At 41.5% G+C, this 20552-nt stretch overlaps 1 protein-coding gene across 2 annotated transcripts; it reads right to left on the bottom strand.

Annotated features, from left to right (window-relative positions):
- Positions 1-1082: 1082 nt before the first annotated feature.
- Positions 1083-18702, bottom strand: lcorl (ligand dependent nuclear receptor corepressor-like). Of its 2 annotated transcripts, XM_083984620.1 has the most exons (8): positions 18576-18702; positions 17588-17653; positions 15347-15435; positions 15115-15241; positions 14426-14650; positions 14239-14317; positions 2798-8337; positions 1083-2693 (listed from the first exon to the last, which is right to left on the bottom strand). In XM_083984620.1, the coding sequence occupies exons 1-8, from the start codon at positions 18667-18669 to the stop codon at positions 2686-2688; spliced, it is 6228 nt and encodes a 2075-aa protein (XP_083840746.1). In that variant the 5' UTR covers positions 18670-18702; the 3' UTR covers positions 1083-2685. The 2 variants fall into 2 exon arrangements, with proteins under 2 accessions (XP_083840746.1, XP_083840747.1); XM_083984621.1 differs by lacking the exons at positions 1083-2693; positions 2798-8337 and adding an exon at positions 9095-13349.
- Between the last annotated feature and the right edge of the window lie 1850 nt (positions 18703-20552).

Here is a 20552-nt window from a genome sequence, read left to right as displayed (position 1 = left end):
AAAACCTGCCTACTTCATTATCACATCAGTGGCCCCCATCTTTTGGGTTCTGTGTAGACACCAGACACCACTCATTTGTCAATATTAAAGGTATAGTTCACCAAAAAAATTAAATTCAGTCGTTGTTGACTCACCCTCATGTTGATGAATAGTCCGGAGTAGTTTTTTATTCTTCAAAATGCATCTTGGAGACCCGGGAGGGGTGTTCAAAACTTTATATGAGAGTAATAGCGCCCACACAAAAACGTCCATAAAACTACACAAAAACCCTGTAATATTCCTCCATGCTCCTCGTCTGCTGCAATCCAAGTGTCCTGAAGGGATATAGTCCAGAGTTTACTCGAAACGACCTCATTTAGGACATTTTTACAGCCTAAACAGTCCTGTATTGAATTTGCCTGGTGTGCGCTCTCGCGTTCACACGATGCACACGGACGTGACCGGACTTGCCTAAATGACGTTGTTTCGAGTAGACTCTGGACTGTATCCCTTCAGGACACTTGGATTGCCGTGACCGAGCAGTATGGAGGAATATTTCAAGGTTTTTGTGTAGTTTTATAGACCTGTTTGTGTCAGGCACGATGCATGCGTGAACGTGAGAGCCTGCCTCAGGCAAATTCAATACAGGACTGTTTAGGTTGTAAAATGTCCTAAATGACGTTTCAAGGAAACTATGGACTATATCCCTTTCAGGACACTTGGATTGCAGCGGATGAGGAGTAAGGAGGAATATTACAGGGCTTTTGTGTCGGCCCTATTACTCTCATATAAAGTTTTGAACGCCCCTCTCGGACTCTCCAGATGCACTTTGAGGAATAAAAAATTACTCCGGAGTATTCATCAGCATGAGGGTGAGTCAACAATGACTGAATTTCATTTTTTGGTGAACTATTCCTTTAAATTGATGGGTTGGGTGGTGACCTACAATAGTGAGATCAGAATGCTCTACTGTGAAAACCAGGAGTTGGATTTGTTTCATTGCAGTGTCTTCACAGTACTCGGTTATTATTTCAAAAGACTCTTTATTGTTCCAATCACAGACACCTATTTGTTGCATCTGTAATGGACAGTATAAAAACACATGAAAATATACAACAGATATTTAGCACCAGGTTCTTCAACAGAGGACTTAGGGTTATTCATCACAATACTGGGCCACCCCACCTCCTTACTGTTGAAATGGCAACCATAGTGACATACATACAAGGGTAATCAGGCACACAATACACACTACAGGTTTAAGTTTTGACCTACAGCCAGACATCTTGGATCCAACATCAATCCAATATTAGTGTTAACCGATGGACTCTCTGGCCATGTCTATCACATGGTTGATAAGCAAAAGAGCAGTAGGCCCAGCTGAGCCCCAGCGGAGGTAGGCATCTCTTGCTGCAACTTGAGAAACACAACAGGAGCTCTAGGGAAACCTCAACAGCAACATATTTCCCACCTGTGTTTTAACAGTAAATAATGCTAGTATGTTCATGATAAAATGATTTCTATTATAACATTGAATGAGCTGTTATTTTTCTCCTTGACTGAGGAGCCTATAGCAGGTGGGAAAAAAACTGTTTGTATAGAAATATCCTTTAAGATCACATTACATGGCTATGGAAACAACCAAAGTAACATCCCAGGCCATTGGTACTTGTGTACATCCATTCGTCTGTCAGCAATAAAATAATTACTACATACTGATAAATCATCTGGGTTTGTATTGCACCAAATAGATTCTCTAGTTTTACAGTAGGGGATGGTAGTGGGACATGGGATGTGCAAAATGTGGGGGAGGAATACGTGTAGTGGGATTAATAATCTCAGATGAATAGTGCAAGAAGTAGATCTGACACTGACGACATACAATATATGCTTTGGGTGAAAAGAAGACATCACATAACGGTGAGTTTAAATAAGTCAGATCCCACAAACCAAATGATGAACCATAATATCCTCTCTACAACTCCATAATGCCACTTTCTTCATTGCTTCACACATACCACTGGATTTTGTGGTTTGTTGGGGCTGGATATGTTGTCATTTAGGACATTTACAATTGTGCTAATGTTGATTTGGTGCTTAAAAATATTGTAAAAGACATAACGCATAAAATATTTGGTGTTAGTACAGACTAATGGCCAATTAGTTTAGTACATCACTTTAGAGGATCTATAAACATACTGATGAGGGGGAGTAAAAGATTCCTTCATTTAAAGTATGTTTTTGGCTACCGGCTTATGACAGAAGTGACTGTAGCAAACAAGGCTTGGCTCTAGAGAATGACACTACATTTCAATGCAAGTTTTTAAAACCCAAAATGCAAAGCAAATGATTAAATTAGGGTGGTGGCACTGTCTTAATGCAGTCAAGTCTTTCCTTCCAATACAGCCACTCTGACAGGACTCACTGTATAAGCACTTATCAGATAAAAACTTTGTAATGATTAATGTACTAAACACATTCGGAAAGACAGAGGCAAGTTGACAAAAAAAAAAAAATCTGTACATACATATCATGGATAAAAATAGTGCAACATCAAGCTTTTGTTAAGTTAGACTGCTACATAATTGCTGAGTGTAAGACTGAACCATAGTGGGATGGTCAGTCTACGTGGTCAGCTCAATGTCCAAAGGCACCACGATAAACCACAGTCCCTTTCCCAGGAAGGAGGAGGCTTCATGCTTCATTTTAGTTCTCTGTCAGAAAAGAAAGAGTGCACAAGTTGAGTTTGTGGTAAATAATAACAGAAGCTTGATAAATGTGTCTTTTGTAATATTCAATAAATGTTCAAGATAGTTACCAAATACAAAGTCACACCATCTTGGCCCGGTCAGGCCCCTCATGCGCGATTGTCTCAACATTTTCGCTGGTGGCAGTTGTGGCGATTCAGCAGACACAACCCCAGGACTTTTGTATTTGCCTTTCTTCCTCCCCACTGGCATTTCATCCTGCTCCTGGACTGATTTAGGTGCAGAACCTGCCAAGTCTCTGGAGGTAGTCCTCCTATTCATGCTCGTTTTCCTTTCAGTTTTCACAGCTTTAACAACTCCTACCAGTTCTCTTTCCCTTGCTGCAAATAGGTATGCAGAGGGTGACCCATCATCCAGTGTCACAGTACAGGAGTCCCACTCTTCTTCAGTTGATTCATTGTCTGGAGAGTTGATCTTCCTCAGAAACACTCTGCATTCTTTCAGTGTCTCGGGACTCCAGGCTTTCGAGCAGAGGTTCTGCTCTTTGGGTACATCCACAGGCTCCTGAGTTTGGTCAACAGAACAGGTTGCAGAACTGTTCTCCAAACAGTCAAATAACTGATCTTCCACTGATCTATGTAATGATTTATGTTTTTGTTGTAGTCCAGTTGCATGTCCATTTAAAGAACTTGTAGCCACTTTTGTGTTTTTCTTATTCCTCTGTCTCTTTTGCCACCTTTCCCTTTCTTTTCGGGTTAGGAACCTTGTCTTTGCTCTAAAAAGAGTGGCCTGGTATTTTCTGAATGCTTTGTTTCGCCACCATTGGACTCCTTGATTGAGCCTGCCTGTTGTAAACCTGGGAGTGAAAAGTTGTCGCCTAATATTATGTGTTGGTAGAGGTGCCTTATTCCTCTTCATCAATCCTCTTTGAGCTTGTTGATGTTGCAAAGGACTTTTTGGCACAATTTTGGCAAACTTCTTGATATGTTTGCGGAGTCGCTCTGCCTGAGGGCTGGGGCAAACACTGTTTTTATTGGCTGTGCGAGGGAAGTGCGTAAGTTCATAAGGATTGCGGGAGCATGCCTTCTTGACAATAGCCAGAGACTGTGTCTCTGTAGTCTGCATAAACCAGGAGCAGAGCTGCTGCATGCTACAAGACCTTGGTTTATTAGGAGGACAATCAAACAGTGTTCGAACCACAGAAGAATGTTTTGACTTCCTGGTAAATGAGTAGTCTCCTTTAGTACTCAATGTAGAATTAAAATCTATTTCTTTTCCTTGGTTCTCCACTGTGTCTGAGACCCAGGTGTCAGAGACATGTCGTATACGCCTGGCAAACTCCTGGTTCATTGTCTTCTCCTCGGCTGATGCTGCCCACCATCTTAGTGTCTCTTTCTGGGTAAAAATTGAGTCTACAGATACCCCTGCCATTCTGCTCAGGTCCTGAGAGATGTTCTTCCCCTTGTCCTGACCAAAGTGCTGTCTTTTTTCACCAGATGTTTCTATACTGCTCTGTTGCTCCTCTTTCCTCCTTTCATTGTTGGCCTTGTTCAGCAGGACTTGTTTAGAGCGCCGTAGCAGAGCATTACTGTGGCTGTATGATCTAGAAGTGGAGGTTGCAACAGCATGCAGAAAGTGGATTGAGGGCTTCCTCACCCTCATTGAGTGACGCACTGCCACAGCCTGATTTGGTTCTTTACCTTCATGCTTGGATTCTATTCCCTTTTCAGTTGGACTGCCTCTATTTGTTGGCCGATGACTGATTGTCCAGGGCTCTTTGGAAGATTTGACTTCTAGCAAAGGTACTTGCTTATGAATTTGTGTTTCCGAGGACTGACGAGTATCCTTATTTATCTGAATTTTGCGTTGCCGAGGAGACACTGTGGTTACTGTGACTGAGATTCCAGAGATCTTAACTTTTGCTGGTCTACCTGGTTTCCTTGAGGGTGCAGAATCATCTCGCTTCTGACATTTGATGTTACTGCTAAACTGAGGGGCAGACTCTTTCACAGGGCTAACAAAACTTAACTCCTCTGACAATTCTGTTGAGGTGGTTTCAATACTACCTGAGCTGGTCTTAGAGTTATGCATTAAAATGCCCAAGTCACTTTTAAGGCCCGCAGCTTGCCAAGCATTATGGATTTCTGTTTGTAGCTGGTCAAAGCCCTCAGACACCATTCGTTTGTTTCTCCTCGAACGGCCATACACAACAGTTATTTTGAGGTTCTTGTTTACATTTTCCTCAGTGTCAGATTCTAAAACAGTTTTTCCACCTACTGTTTTCTCCCCAATTACTGAATCCATAGCCTTCTGCTTGCGTGGTCGACCGATTGGCCTCTTCACTTTTTTCTCCAGCTGTGGTCCCATCTTCTTTGGCCGGCCTGGACGCCTCTTTGGAGGAGTGGATTCATGAAAAGACAAGTTACATGGGGACCTCTGGTTCTCAGTTCCAGCACCACGCTTAGTGGGAGTACCTTCTCCTGATCTTCTGGAACCTAATTTAGGTGATGAGGAAGCTGACCTGGGTGACTTGGATAGTGGAGATGCAGACTTCCCTGGGAAGAATACCGACTTCCCTGGGGATAAAGCCAACTTTCCTGGGGAGGAAGCCGACTTGCCCGGCGAGGAAGCTGACTTGCCTGGCGAGGACGACGACTTGCCTGGGGATGAAGCCGACTTGCCAGGTGAGGAAGCCGACTTGCCTGGGGATGAAGCCGACTTGCCTGGCGAGGAAGCCGACTTGCCTGGGGATGAAGCCGACTTGCCTGGTGAGGAAGCCGACTTGCCTGGGGATGAAGCCGACTTGCCTGGGGATGAAGCCGACTTGCCTGGCGAGGTAGCCGACTTGCCTGGCGAGGAAGTCGACTTGCCTGGGGATGAAGCCGACTTGCCTGGCGAAGAAGCTGACCTCGGCGTTGAGGATGCAGACTTGGCTGGCGAAGAAGCTGGCTTGAGTGTTGATGATGCAGACTTGGCTGGTGAACAGGCAGATTTTGCAGATGAGGTAGCAGCCTTAAAAGAAGAAACTGATTTTACTTTTGAAGTAAGAGACTGAATGCTCTGGCTTCTGGGTTTTTCAGGTGTCCCTGACCATGAAGACACTTCACATGGGTCAAAGGATGCTTCTGCTTGTGAGCTAGAACCAGAGCCTGCTGATTTGAGACTATATCTGACTCCTTCCTTATCCTTTACTGGTGATACAAACATGAGCTTAATTGGACTAGTGTACTGGACCTCTGAGTTGGGAGGTTGGGAAGAACCTTCCAACTTAATGGTGACATTCCTATCTGATGAGTTTCTGGGCATTCTTGAAGCTGCCTTTGAGACTTGTGGTGTTTTTGGAGATGGTCGTAGCCTTCCAAAAGGCTTGGCAATACAGTCCTCATCATCTGTCCTAATGTTTGAGCTCTCTTTAGCAGCTACTGTTTTTGACACTTTGTAAGATGCTTCACATTGTTCTCTCTGTGGATACTGAAAAGCAGGCTTCCCTGTGAGCTCAGGTGGTGACAGTGGGGCTTCATTTCTTGATTCAAGCTGGATGTCATTTGGATCTGGGTCTTTGAATTCAGCATCCAAGGTGCTAGATGTCAAATCCTTGTCCTTTTGTGCTCGCTGGTTAAAGATGCTATCAGAGAAACATGCAACAAAGAACATCTTCCTGGGTTCTGTGACATAGGAGGAGAAACGCTGTGGAGGGACTATCGTTCTCCTGGATTTCCTTGCATCCTTGGAGTTTGATTGATTTTTCTGCCTCTCCCTAGTAGGTTTATGACAATTCTTATCATTACTGGTTATATTGTCACTGTCAGAGCTTTCACCTGCTTGGCCCTCTTCATCTTTATCAATTCCACAGCTTAACTTATCTTTTTTACAGGGCATGCCACCCTGTTGTGCTGTCACTGTTATTACCTGTGTTTGTGAACTGTCACCTTTAGAGCCATGTTTTCCAAACTTGCTCTGCAGCTCAGGTTTGGGCATTTCAGTGCTTGAAAGAGTAACATCTTTTTCTTCATGGGATATTTCTCTCTCTTTCTCCTCTGTCTTAAGGATTTGAACATCTTCTGTTACTATAATGGTCTGTATCTTATCTTTAACTTCATCTTTATCACTTTCTGTAGAGAGCATGTTCAGTGGTCCCTGCCCAACTCTGTGATTCTTGAGAATTTTTGCATCTTCCTCCATTTCGCTTTTGGACTCCCCTTTACCTAGGTTTGAATCAGATGAAGTACATGATGTAGTTACAGTAATATTCCCATTTATCAATCTTGCCCTCTTTGCTGGTGACACTTTTCTCCTACTGCAGGACACATCAAGCATGGCAAACTCCCGTTTGATTTGTAAGGTATGCCTTCTGGTTGAGGAGTTATCAGCAGGTTTTGCTATAGCAGCAAGGACTTCCTGGCGACGTCTGGCACGGGTATTAGGTGACTTGGGCTCTTTGCTATCATGGCGATTGAAAAGCTCACTCAGATTGTAGTCACTACCACTGTCTTTGTGAAGCACTTTGGTGATTATTTCAGTCAGATGAGCATCAGCATGAAACCGTGGGTTCTGACTGGTTGAAGAAGACAGCACTTGCTCTTTTTCAGAAACATTAATGACAGTGGAAACTGGAGGGTCCCTTTCTAGAGGTTTGATTGTCTCCAGTTTCTCACTGAAGCGATTTACAACATCCTGCAGCAAAGTCCCACTAGGGTTTTGCTCAGCCTCACAACTTATTAGGGTCCTACCCTGTAGCTCCTCTTGCTCCTTTGCTGTATCTTCATGGTGGCTTGGATTCACAGGACCATTTCTTATGATTCGGTTAGTTTCCTCCTCTTGTCTATGGTGAAGTAGGGAGGGTGGCTTTTCATCTGTTTTCTTACTGACATCGGTGGGGATAGGGGAAAGAGGAGGAGGAGAGGGGCTCTGCTCTCTTTTCAGGACAGGAGGATCCCCTTCTACAAACCCTCTTTCTATTTTGTTTTTGACCTCTTTTAGACAGGCATGGTTTGAATAACAAGGACATGGGTGGGGGGAGTGTTGGGTACAGCAGATCGATGAGGAAGGGCACACACTAGAGGGGGGATTGCACAGTGAAGGAGACTTGGATAGGGAAGGAGAGGATGCAAATGAACACACCATGTTTGTACGATCTAAAGCCAGGCTTTGGCAGGAAGTGCACTGCAGCCTTTTGGGGCACAGAACTGAGTAGGTTTCCACCCTGCACCTCTGCATACAACAGTAGCTTGAACTTGAATCTTCAGTTTTACAGTCTTTTGAAGGGCAGAGATGAATGCTACAATTGGACTTGGAGTCTCCTGGATGGTACACTGTACTGTCATCACCATGTTGGTCACAATCCATTAAAGGGGAGTATGAACTGTTGTCATGGGCTTTACATTCACTAAGTGCGACTGCATGAGGGGTAGCATCATCCTGTGTGTTCTCAGCACTGTGACAGCAGTAAGATCCAGTTTGACCTGCAGGTTTGTGATTACACAAACACAGCACTTCTTCTTGGTGTGCCAGCTTCAGGATCTGGTAGAGTAGGGAGCCGTGTGGTGGGCAGAGTGAATGGAGAATGGAATCCAACGCAGAGCTCTGACGGCACTTATTTTCTCGCTGTCCCGAGTCTCCCAGCTCTTCTGAAAATGGTGGTGGAAGGGAGCTAGAGGCAAAAATGAGGAAGAGGAAGTTTAATTCACAGCAGAATCAATGTCAAATTAGAAACACACAAGTACTCACACAGTAACCACCTGTGTAAATGTACTGTAATACTGGGGTCTTTTTATGAGGCAAACACGGCAGTCCTGCCCTTTTTTTTATTGCCGAGTAAAAGCTAGCTGCTGTAGCCTGCATCATATGCCAACTGCAGCTCACTTTGTCTGCATTTCCTTGTATCATCAGAATATAACTGTCCTAATCTAAAAACTAAGCATGAGAAGACAAGGTCGATATCTGGTGAAGAAGTAACAATAAATGTTAAAGCAGCAATCAAACAATCTACAATCCCCACAAGTAATAAACTAGAGTGCTCTAAAAAGAATCATTATTTACCCTGAGTTGTAAGTAAGTGAGAACGGCGCCAGTAAACTATTTATCATCTGCAAGACCCTGAAAGAAACCATTATATTAGTTAAATGATGACAGGTAACTGATTAGAGAACTGTTTTATTGATGAGTTGCTGAAGGCAAATGATAACATTCTGCTAAAAGCAGAAGGAATGATTGTAGAAACGCTCAAACCAAAATGTTCTTTTCAACAGCACTTTCACCAACAAACTAACAGCTCAAAAGACCCTCTAATGTTCAAGTCAACAAACAGTTATCAGGTCTTGTGAGCGATACATTTTACAGTAAAAGTCACTGATTTAAATAACATGAAAACTTTGGAAGTAATTCATATACGATAGTATTTCCTGGTATTTAAGTGCTGTATGTGCCTAGACCATATCAGGGTTACACAGGGTCAGACGCAGTCAGAGTGTTACATTTTGTAGTGTTACTGTTAAGTTTGTTACGATAACCACATTATAATTTTTTTTTTTTAATCCCTTAAATAATTCTTAACATAAGCACCAGACAACCACAATACGCAGGGGTGTCACTTCAAGACAGAATAAATTATATCAGCTAACATTTAAGAGCGTTCATGCAGTTATAGCAATACACATTTCACATTGCATCAAAGTGCCCCATTACAAAATCAAGAACTACAACGATTAAACTAGTGAAATCACAGTTCTGAAGCACAATCAATAAATAAGTATGCAGCAAAACACAAAACCGGTTTCTACAATAAAAATGTTTCTTATAAATCATAGTGCAATAATTGATTGATGCATAAATAGCAGATTTATGTTAAGTTGTTTGAAAGGTTTGCCAGCAGCTCAGTCAAAAAAATAAAACCCTCAAGCTCAATTTGAAAACAAGCCCACAGAATATACAACAATTTAACTTGCGCAATGAAATTGTTATGCTTTCTATTTCTTGAGAGGTGTTAAGGCTTGTATACAAACTGGCCCTTGGACATAAATAGCAGATAATTCCCAGAGTAGAGACATCATACTGCACTATGCTGGTGCCCCAGACACAGGCACTGTGTACTTTTATGAGCAGAGACATTCAGGAGCAGAGACATCAGTATTTCTATTTTGCCAGAGTTAGAAAGAAAGGTCTAAATGCTGAGCAATCTGACCAAAATGTTTAAAAAACTAAACTGCATTACAATAAGCTTTAAATTACAAATGACACATAGAAAACAACAGCATAAACACTTAGTTAAAATCATTGCAAATCTCTTGTAAATGCCACGGGGCAAAATTTAAACCATTTCAAAACAATTGTTTTTTTATTATTTCACACCACTAAATGGCTGATTGACTATATACTAATTTACTTGAAGTGTTGTTGATGGCAATATATTTACACTTGGGTGTTTTTCCTTGAGACAAAGAGCTCATAAGCATCCCTAAGCTAATAAGAGCTCATACCCCAGCATATTCAGTATCATAACACAGAGGCTTTGATGTGAAACCTGACTGGGCAATAGGCAGATAAAGTTCAGAGGTATATGTGGCAACGAGGTTAGAAATACAGAGAGAAAGACATAAGACAGACAGAGGCAGGCTGACATCACAGCAAAACAAACTGAAGCAGCTTTGTGTGGGTAACCCTGAACTGCTGCTTTGGTAGTAGCACTGTTGATAAACCATCTCAGAGGCAGGTATGAGTGTTTAGCATTTAACCAGACGAAGACAAAGAAGCCTGTGAGCCTTCCTCTAAATCAAGTCACTGACACAATGCCAGCTTTTTACCAATGTTGAGTAGTCTACAAAATCAACCATTAATGACAATTATCTCTATCAAGCCATTAAACACTATCTGTCGTTAAGGCTTTACACATTGCAATGCATATCACCTTGGAATCGCATTTGTTAAAATTAGGTCTTTTGTTGTAGCTACGCTTCTTAGTGCCTGGGCAACAGTCCCGTAAATTTAAGTTTCAAGCAGCAGTCATGTATGAGGTTTACAGTAATACAGCTACAGTAGCAGAATTAGTAAATATGTGATAATAAAACAACATCTTTCACAAACAGTACACATACACAACAACATACATTTCCCAAGCTTATCAGTGCACATTTAAAAACATGCTGCACAATGGCATTCCAACTATGCTTGATACAATGTTCAGACTAGCTTGCACAAATAGAGCAGAAAACTGTGGACACAAAAATGGCTTTCATAAGCTAATCTCTTCAACAGAAACTCATAATGAAGATGTAGCCACCACAGCAGTTTATACTGTACAATCTCCCTGTTTGTAGAGGTCTCCTTCCAATAGCAATGAGTTTTTAATCTGTTATAATGGCTCTAAGTCACTTCTGTAGCCCAGGTAAGATACCCAGGGAGAGATAGAAAGCTGCAAATGACAATCATCATCACTCCATTCACAAGGAGCTTTAAGAATTGAGTCAAACCTGAATAACCTAATAACCTAACAGCTAGCAAACATGAGAGTCACACTTAATTTCTTAGCTTTAAGAGGTCCACAACTGTATTTCTCATACTTGGTCTTGGGCAATCTGGTGTACAACAATCATTATCATTTTTCTCCTTGAAGAAAAATGGATTCATACTAACATGAGAGAACTTCCTGGATATCTTTAAAGGATAATGCCTGTGTCAATATGTCCTATTATTACCAACAAATCCCCTGACAAGACCAAAACCAGCAATGGATTTTCCTGATAAGTAGGGCCGCAACTACTATTTCATAATGAGGTACTCTCCATATAATTTGATTAATCATTTGGTCTATCAAACGTCTAAAATTGTTGAAAAATTCCCAGCGTAATATTCTGAAAACAAAAAATTACAAATTTGAAGTGCTAGTTTATTAGCCCAGTTTGACCTAAGTCAAAGTATATTTTGCATTTGTCTTTTTTGTCATATTCTTGACAAGAATGATTAATTGTGGCTGATTCTTTTTCTTTCTTTTTTTATCACTTTCATCACTTGATTTTACATTTAAGTCCACTGTCATCTAAAACTGTCATATATAAAAAATAATTGAATATACACCCGTATGATTTGCATTAGATTCAGTCAAGCTGAGTATGCAGTCAAGCAAAGTCAAAATGACAAAACAGTGAGTATGCCTGACACACATGGATGCTGTGGATTTCGATATATCAGGCTTTGGCCTCACATACAATATCAGGATAAAATTTATTTTTAGTTTTGGTCTTTTCATGTTATTAGTTAGTAAACAGATTAAAAAAAATCCAAGACATATCCTTCTGAAATGTAAGAAGCTCTCAGGAGTGTGTTGAGTTGAACAGCTCCTGTGAATTACAGCTGCAATGAGCTCTTGACAAATGCTGCACCTCATAGCTGCTTTAATTAAAGCCCAGGACTAAGCTGGAGAAACACAGCTAAAAGTATGACTATCACATTACAGACACATTGTCAAAAGACCTGAATAATAATATCCATATATTTTTGTAAAGGCATGTGTTGTGTTTTAACGAGTGTCTTCAGAAAACATGTGTCTTGTAAGAGGTGATGAGTTCAAGTGTTGAGGAGTTTTGGAGGCTTTTTGTGGTCTAGAACCTCTTTGTGTCAGCAGCTGAGGTGAGAGTCCCTGAGTTTGTTGGACTGGTCATGGCACCAGACCCAGACAAGTTGGAATTGGATGAACAAAAGTTGGCAGATTTCTTCTTAGGTGGGTTCTTCAGTGTTCCAGTGCGCTCTTTGACTTTATATTCCAGTGTGCTATGGGGCACCCCATAAACCCCCTGGGCCTTAGAAACGCTCATGCGACCTGCCATCACCATAGTGATGGCTTCCTCCAACAGTTCATGGTCGTACTGGCGATATCTTCCTCGCTTCTTTCTTGGTTGTTTGTCTTTATCCCTGCTACCTGCCCCCTCCTCTGAATCATCCAGTGAGGACCCACGTGGTCCCAGGCGATGAGGTGACTGGTTGGCACTGCCTGGGCAGCCATGAGATAAGAAAGGAGGTCTGGGTTTGAAGAGCGATGAAGGTCTGGCAGCAGCTGTCGATGAACTGGCAGTACCCTCTGTTGTTGAGGTACGTTGGTGTAGGTTTTCAGCCATGCTGCAATTCTCAGCTGAAAGTGACCTGTTATGGTCAGACATTGAACGGACCTGAGGAATACGCAGGGGTGTGGGTGGTTCCAGACTGGGAGTGGGGCTTGATGGCGGCTGGAGAGCATCCCTGAGTTGGGGAAATGAGTGGGGGAGGGATTTCTGTAGACTACGTGGCTGATAAAAAGTAAGAGAGGATGATGGGAAACTGAAGTCTCCATTCTCCTCTGCTGCTCCTCCAATTTCCGCCCGCTCTGCCCATGCCGCCACCTTCTGTAGAACAAGACGAGCTTCACCACCCAGCATTGATGACATCACATTGTACGACGTCACTTCATCCCTGAAATCTCTGCTTCCTGGTGCGAGCTGGGGCAACATCCCAACCCTTCCCTCAGCCCAGCTTTCCAGGCCTTGCCTCAGGGTGTGAAGAGGTATTCCATAAAGCAACGCAGCCCGCTGCTCCTGCAACCTTCCTGAACGTATATCCTTCAAGGCCTTGGACAGCAACCCCTCAGACAGCTCCCAGCTCCTTTCAATGTACTCCTCCCTCTGCCTGTGCTGCCTCCTAGGGATGGGAGGACCAAACAGCAGGGTCAGGATGGAGGTGATGGAGGGGGTTTGAGTTTGGCATAGGGGACAGGGGGGGTGCAGAGCGAGGGGTCCACTCCTTTATGCCTTGTGTTGGTAACATCACTGCGACTTAAGTTTCATGTCTGTCTGTTTTCAGTCTGTTTCTGGGCCCTCACACACACTGCTGCTGTGTGTCTCATGCACACACATTCTTTGTGCGTGGCAAAGCCTCTTCACGTCCAGGTGGGACAGTCTGTGAATGGCTGGGGTCACTTTGGCGCTCACATATAACCCCTGTAGTTTTGTGATATCCTTCAGTGAGAATCCTACATGCTTGAATGTTGAATAATCAAACTCACAACTGGATCAGTAAAAAAAGGTAAAATCGTTGTGAGGTACTGCATTGTTCTCCTCATTGTACAATCCTGAGCTGTTGGCAAATGTTATAATACGGTGCCATTGCTGTGACGTTACCGCTCAAGAGATAAAAGAGTCAACCCCATAGAACCACAACACCAAACACAAGCTAACTCTTCATAATTACTAACAATGAACTAACCTAAAGCACTGTCACACATAGGAGTATGCAGATGTGTTAATTAGTTGAACTAAATCAAGCAGTTTGGGCAAAAATTGCAATAACACTGCATAATATATTGATGCTGGCCACCAATGCCATTTTTTTTTTCTAGCGGGGATTTTTGAACATGCAACGTAACATTTCAGTGATAGTGGGTTTGAACAAATATGTCAAGATGATGTTAAATTTCTACTGTATTTATTATGGAACCCCAGTTTGAACCAACAGTAATTATTAGGCTTTCTTGTGCATTATGCCACGAACGTTATCGACATTAACAATTTCAGAATAACAAAACTCTTACCCGGAGGCTTTGTGATTAGATGATGACGATGAAGTTGCTGAGCTGGCAGAGTTCCTGTTGGAGAGGTCGAGTACACCATCTGTCACAGGAAAAATTTTAAGTTTGTTAAGGAGTTGAATTGCTGTGGTACCTGCCGTGGCTTTGAATTCATAATGTGTAATAATATTACAAATAATATTTTCCCTACCAGGGTCGGGTTCACACTCTTTCTCCTCCTGAGTTCGGCTCACTGTGAGGTCCAGAGGTGCGTCTGATGTGTCTGACGAAGGTGATGAGGTCCTTGTTGTGGTAACATTTGCACTGGTATGGAGTTGACACTTAGATGCATAATCCATGGCAAACTGACGTATCATCTTCTTCATCAGCTCTTGAGCAACCTTAGGGATGTTGGAATCACAACCCAAGTGCACATCTAACAAAGAAGGCATAGTTGCAGACAGAAGATAAAATGATTTGACTTCCAACACAACAAGTGGGTTAGGGTTAGAGTCATCACAGAAAGGATATGCGATGTCTCGCAATGAGTCCACTGTCCAAATATGCAAAAGCAACATGCAAAAAAAAGTATTTGCTACTTGGAAGAAATTGTACTGTATTCCAAAATGTATCTATGGATAAACTTTGAAACCTGGCAAAAATATTTGTGGGAGACCCACAACCCAGAACGCCTAACAAATCAATGCAGACCTTTCCTGTTTTGTTTTTCCAACACAATGATTTGGAGTATTGTTAATGTTATCCCTAATTCTTCTATTTTGATAGGACAACCAAAAAGCAGTAAGCTGACAGTACAGCAACCTCAGCCAGACGTTTTGTGCATCATAAATTGACAGGGTTGTGCCATGGTCCACAAAGCAGAAAAAGAACCTGACCCACCTTTCCTGTGAAACACAGCTTGGAGAAACCTGTGAGCTGACTGGCTGCTCTCAGAAATGCTCGGAGCCTGACAGGGAGAGTATTCAGAGGGGGAGGAGAGGGGCGACGTGGATGCAGGTACTTGATCCTAAAAGGGTGGGAAAAAAACAAACAAGAAAGTTAATTTGCTGGTTTTACTACAATGAATATAGTATGAATAAATATTAGATTGAATAGTCTTGGCAATTCTTACACTGAGTTTGTCGAGGGAAAGGTTGCAGAATGAACACTTAGAGGAACTTGCTTCTGGGGACCAATCATCAATCTCTTCGGGTTCACAGTCTAAAAGACACAACTCATACTTATAACCAGGCATTGATAAATAAAAGTGCATCAACGATAAAGTAGTCATATGGTAGTCACATGATCCAACCTTTATACAGCAACAAATATTGACAATAGACCATAGTAAAGTTTGAACTTTTGTTTTACAATTTACAGTGGTTAACATTTAACACAAAGAACTTGGAAAACTTTTACAGGTGTGTTCGATCATATCCTCTCATTATGAGACAATGCAAGTTTTTTTTTTTGCTTTTGTATACTAATGTACTGTTTTTCTCAATATCTCTGGTTGTTGTATAATGCTGCAAATGAAAGAGACAACATAAGGCAAACTTTGTGTTTTTCACAGCTGATGCCTAACAAATGCTAGGCATCTGTAATAGTATTCTGAATGCTTAAAGAAATAGTGGAGACCCAGTGACAAAGTTGACCAAGTGAGTAAAGTTATTCAAGTTATTCATTTATTGGCTTAAGTTAACTAAGCTTAATAAGTTATTCTTATTATATGTAAGTATGGGAAGATGTTGAGGCTCTGATGCAACAAATTTGCAGTGATCCAATACATGGCATTTCAAAGTTGACTCAATTTTCTGTGATTAACCCAGATAAAGTATAGCCCTAATGTTGAGAATACCTAAGAGAGGACAGATCAAATTCTCAACTATTACGACAGACAAATTTGTGTACTAAGTATATTGGTTCAGTTGCATTAAAATCAGCGGTTCCATAAATGCAATATAAGCACATGTATCTGCAAATTAACTTATTTTTAAGTCATTCCTGTTCACCTAGAACTGTTAGGGTGCCATGGACACATTTCTTTACACAAGTGCCGTTTTCACCAGCTGTTTTGTAAAAACTTCCTTTATGTTGAGTCCAGGATTGGAAATTAACTTTTTCTGGTGGATTCTAAATTCTACCAGCCACTCAATGTTTTTACCAGCCACCATTTTGCAAGTGTACTTTTGTGACATTTGTCTTGTTTTTGTTTTTTCTAAGCCAACAGTGCCACCACATAAAAAATATTCATTCAAAAAATGCTTTATTTATTCCCCCACGTTTAGTTTTACTGTAGATTAACTGTATCATCCCCCTATTTTTGTGCTCTTTTTAAGCACTAGGGATCTACATCCCTAGTAGATCACAATCTCACAATATTACAATACCTCAATAACAAGCCCATGGTATTTATTGCAGTATTCATGATATCCACTATCCATAAGTCAACAACATAAACATTTGGTCAAAAATAAAATAGCTTATCTGCCTTTTGAACTTAAGGGTGGGTAGCAGGAGATGGAACAGAGAGAACTGAGGTACATTTCCATGGGGGGACTTTTTCAAGAAGTTGGTGACATGAAGTTGTTATTTGATTGTAGGACTTGAGAAATGTGCCACAGAGACACAAAGACAAGGCATGTGGTAGAGGTACAGGAGACTTGTCTTGAAGTGATGCATGTCTTCAGAACTAAAGTAGATATCTAGTTGCATTACAGATGATCTTTTTAGTCCTTGTGTTTGTATTATGGCTGTATGGTCAGATGTATAATTTATGTATCTGTACTAACATTTTGTAACAGTCCAAGTTGGATAGAGTTTTTTCATAATCAGAGTTATTGTTTAACTATAACTTATATATATATAATTTAAATACAAAAATAACACATGTTTTGAATGATTTCCATAATAGAGGAAGGAGTATTTGGGTAGGTAAATATTACTCTAAACTAAATTTAGATTTTAATTTAATTATTAATAAAAGATATGAAAGTGAATTTGGGAGCTTCTTCCCTCACAAACTACCTTGGACAAGTGCTCACAGCAGCGTGTCAAAAGCAAACTAACGGCAAGTTTAATTTAGGTCATCAAGTTGCTGGCAGAATTAGCATTAATTAGTAACAGCTGACATGATGCGCCACTGGCAACGATTATCCTTCTACCTGCCGAAAGCGACGCTAAGCATCACGTAAGACAGGTTGCTACAACTAAATGTTTTGTACGGCTTCTTCAAGACTAGTCCCTACATTGCATTTGTGAATGGCTTGAGAGGCAGACTAATGCATGATTGTTTTTTAAAATAAATAATATACAATACGTCTACGGTTGCACAGAGCATTCATAAGGTTTTAATGCACATACAACAACCCACCATCAAATACATTGAGGTCTCTCATCAGCATTGGGCCATAGATTCCCTCCAGGATGCTTTCAAACCCTGCAAGACAATTTAAAAAGACATGTCTGTTTTAGATCTTATTTGGGTACAATGTTTTGTTTTACCAATTTTATATAGGGGAAAACAACAACATATATTTTGACTTTCAAGTGCGCTAATGCAGCGAGTTGTCAACAAGTTTACACCTGCAATGCTAAAAAAAAAAAAAAAAAAGTGCTCATAGTCACTACGTCAGCACAAACAATAAACATTTTCCATTAACCGTAGTCAGGTTGGGTAGGTAGATTAATGCTCCCTTTGTCTGCGTCTGCTCTGAAATTAATGTCACTGTGATTAGACATTATGAACAATGATTATAGACGACTTTAGGTGAGCTAGCCTCACGCAACCGTCTTCAGCTGCATAAAATAGGTCTTCAAATTAGCAAACGATGTGCGGAAAATCGTTATCCGAGACCGCTAAGATGTATACTTTCCTCATATTGCACTGACATAAACGTAGCAACGACCCCAATCCCCTCCCCCAAGTAACGAAACAGCTATAATGCTAGCACAGACACTTAGCTCAGCATTAGCATAGCCACCATATATGTCAACAAACAAACAAATCTCGCTGACGACGACTGCTCCGTCAGCTACAAATTCAACCATACGCCTTAATGATGTATATGTCATCCGAGTCATATAACATTAATGTTATCTGACTGAGCTAGGACCGGCAAGGAGCTAGCTAGCTCAGGAGGGACAAAGAGCCAACTGGAGCAGCTAGGCAGCTGGTAAATATTAGCTAGCCTGCCAGCTTAACTTAACCCGTCAGAGCTGTGGACACCGACGGAGCCAGGCTATTAGCCCGGCTAACACAGAGCTAACATCGGCTAGCAGACCGACACAGCTCGTGGTTTTCACAACTTATTATTATATAATATATTATTTTACTTGACAAAATATTAAACTGCACATACCGACGCAGTGTATCAACGTGTGTCGCCACGAATCGAGTTCCCGCCGAAAGCCCTTCCTTTCTACCGTGCACCTTGGGCACTGCACAGTCGCCATTCTCCGACCTACTCCTTCCCCTCTCTCTCTCCCTCTCTGTCTCTCTCCCTCTGTCCGCTATGGGTCTGTATGGAGTCCAGCCTCCACAGCACCGACCACCACCTTCTTCTTCTCCTTGTTTTCGTTTTACATCAGAGGCAAGGGGGTGGATCGGACTACACGCAGGCGTAGCTCACAGTCGGCCATATTGGGACGGGCAACTCGCACAGACACTTGCATTAGTTCAGGTGGGTGATCCTGTCCTCTGCACTAAAAAAAACTATTCATAACTCTGAAAAATAAATCAGCATGTAGCTATTACTTTAACAATTTGCATAATGTTACTATAATGTCACTTTTACAAAAAAAAGTACATGGTTAAAATTATCCGTGATTTAAAGTATGCTGCATCATAACTGCATAAACGTTCATAAAAAATCAAACCGTTTGGAAATCTGACAAAAACTGAGCAAGTTCTGGTCATTATAGCAGAACATGCACCATATAATGCTCTGAGGGAGAGAGTTGCCCGTCCCAAGATGGCCGCCGTGTGGCTACGCCGTGGGCAGCAGCGGCGGGTGAGTCCAGCGGAAGCGGAAGAGAAGCTCTTTTTTTTTTTTTTTTTTTTTTTTACAACTTCATTAAGAATTGTGCAAAACAATACAATTCAATACAACAACAAAGATTGTCGCCAGGGGGTTACATACATAAAGGCATTTTTTTTTTTTTTACAGATTCCAGATTGCATTATAAAAAGATGTTGTAGAGAGCACATAGGTTCAAGGTCTTGATAGCTTTTGTGTTATTAAAATGTTCAATGGTTTTAATAGCCTACTGCTTGACCTCGTTCTTAAAGGGACAGTATGGGACTTTATTGGCTTTTTATTGACAAAAATCAAATATCGCTTTCATAAATACGTATTTCACTGAAGTGGAATCGCGCCCGCATACAAACGAGCGCTTTCTCGTACCTTAGAATGAGATGTTACAAGTCGTTACAAACATACAGGGGGGGGTTCACCGAACCTTCTCTGCCATGTTGAATCGCCATGTTTTACGTTCAGTGTCACCGTGGCTGTAAGTAACCTCAAACTCGGGCCGCCGGAGCTTCTCGGCTCGGGGAGAAAGTTTTCCAGACAGCGCCTGTTAAAACTGTCACCACCGTGTAGCTAGTGTGAGGAAGGACGGAGGCACTGGTGTTGCCTTCAGGTGCAGTCAGACACCTGAATGACGCCGTGAGTGACGCCGTCGGCAAACCAACTGGATGTTATTTTACTCGACGAGAGAAAGCCAGTAAAACGTGGGTAAGGTAAACAATACGACATCACCATGACAACATATTGTCACGCCTGTATTGTTTTGCCTCGTGCTGGCGGACCGTTTGTTTACATAGAGGCTTGTTTATCCTGATACATGCAGCGTGTGTTGTTTTTCTGACTTCTGCCCGAGTTTACGTAAACGCAACAGCAAGAATACGTGCCGACATGCAACCGCACCGCTAGATGGGGGTAAATCTCACATACTGTCCCTTTAAGTTGACTTCTAATATGACCCAGAATGGGTCATACAGTACATGTAAATTCAACTTTTTTTTAAATCAACGTACACAAGCAGTAACTAGTTATAGGTAGGCCTATATTTTGACCAACACAATATTTGGCTAATTGGTCTTTCCTGACACCACTGTAATATGAATTACATCTTATTATTTAACTACTTGTAGGCTATATTTGTTGCACTCCGTCTGATGTTCAACAAATCAGTATCAGTATAGTTTTCTTAATGTTTTTACATTAATAAAACCCAATATCCTGTCACACAAGCAGCTCCATGTTGTCTCAGAAGCTGTAGATCTCATCCAGGAGCTGAAGGCATTATAGTTTATATGGACATTCTAAATGGAA

The sequence above is a fragment of the Trachurus trachurus genome (genome assembly GCF_905171665.1).
Source record: "Trachurus trachurus genome assembly, chromosome: 1".
Classification (NCBI taxonomy): Eukaryota; Metazoa; Chordata; class Actinopteri; order Carangiformes; family Carangidae; genus Trachurus; species Trachurus trachurus.
This window is presented reverse-complemented; position numbering and strand designations above follow the sequence as displayed.

Excerpts from the sequence above, each read along its gene's own strand:
- lcorl (XM_083984620.1), bottom strand. The coding sequence starts at position 18,669 with ATGGCGACTGTGCAGTGCCCAAGGTGCACGGTAGAAAGGAAGGGCTTT. Across the intron at positions 14,318-14,425 it reads AGAGTGTGAACCCGACCCTG|ATGGTGTACTCGACCTCTCC; the intron begins GTAGGGAAAATA and ends TTCCTGTGACAG. Across the intron at positions 8,338-14,238 it reads TCTAATCACAAAGCCTCCGG|CTCCCTTCCACCACCATTTT; the intron begins GTAAGAGTTTTG and ends TTTTGCCTCTAG.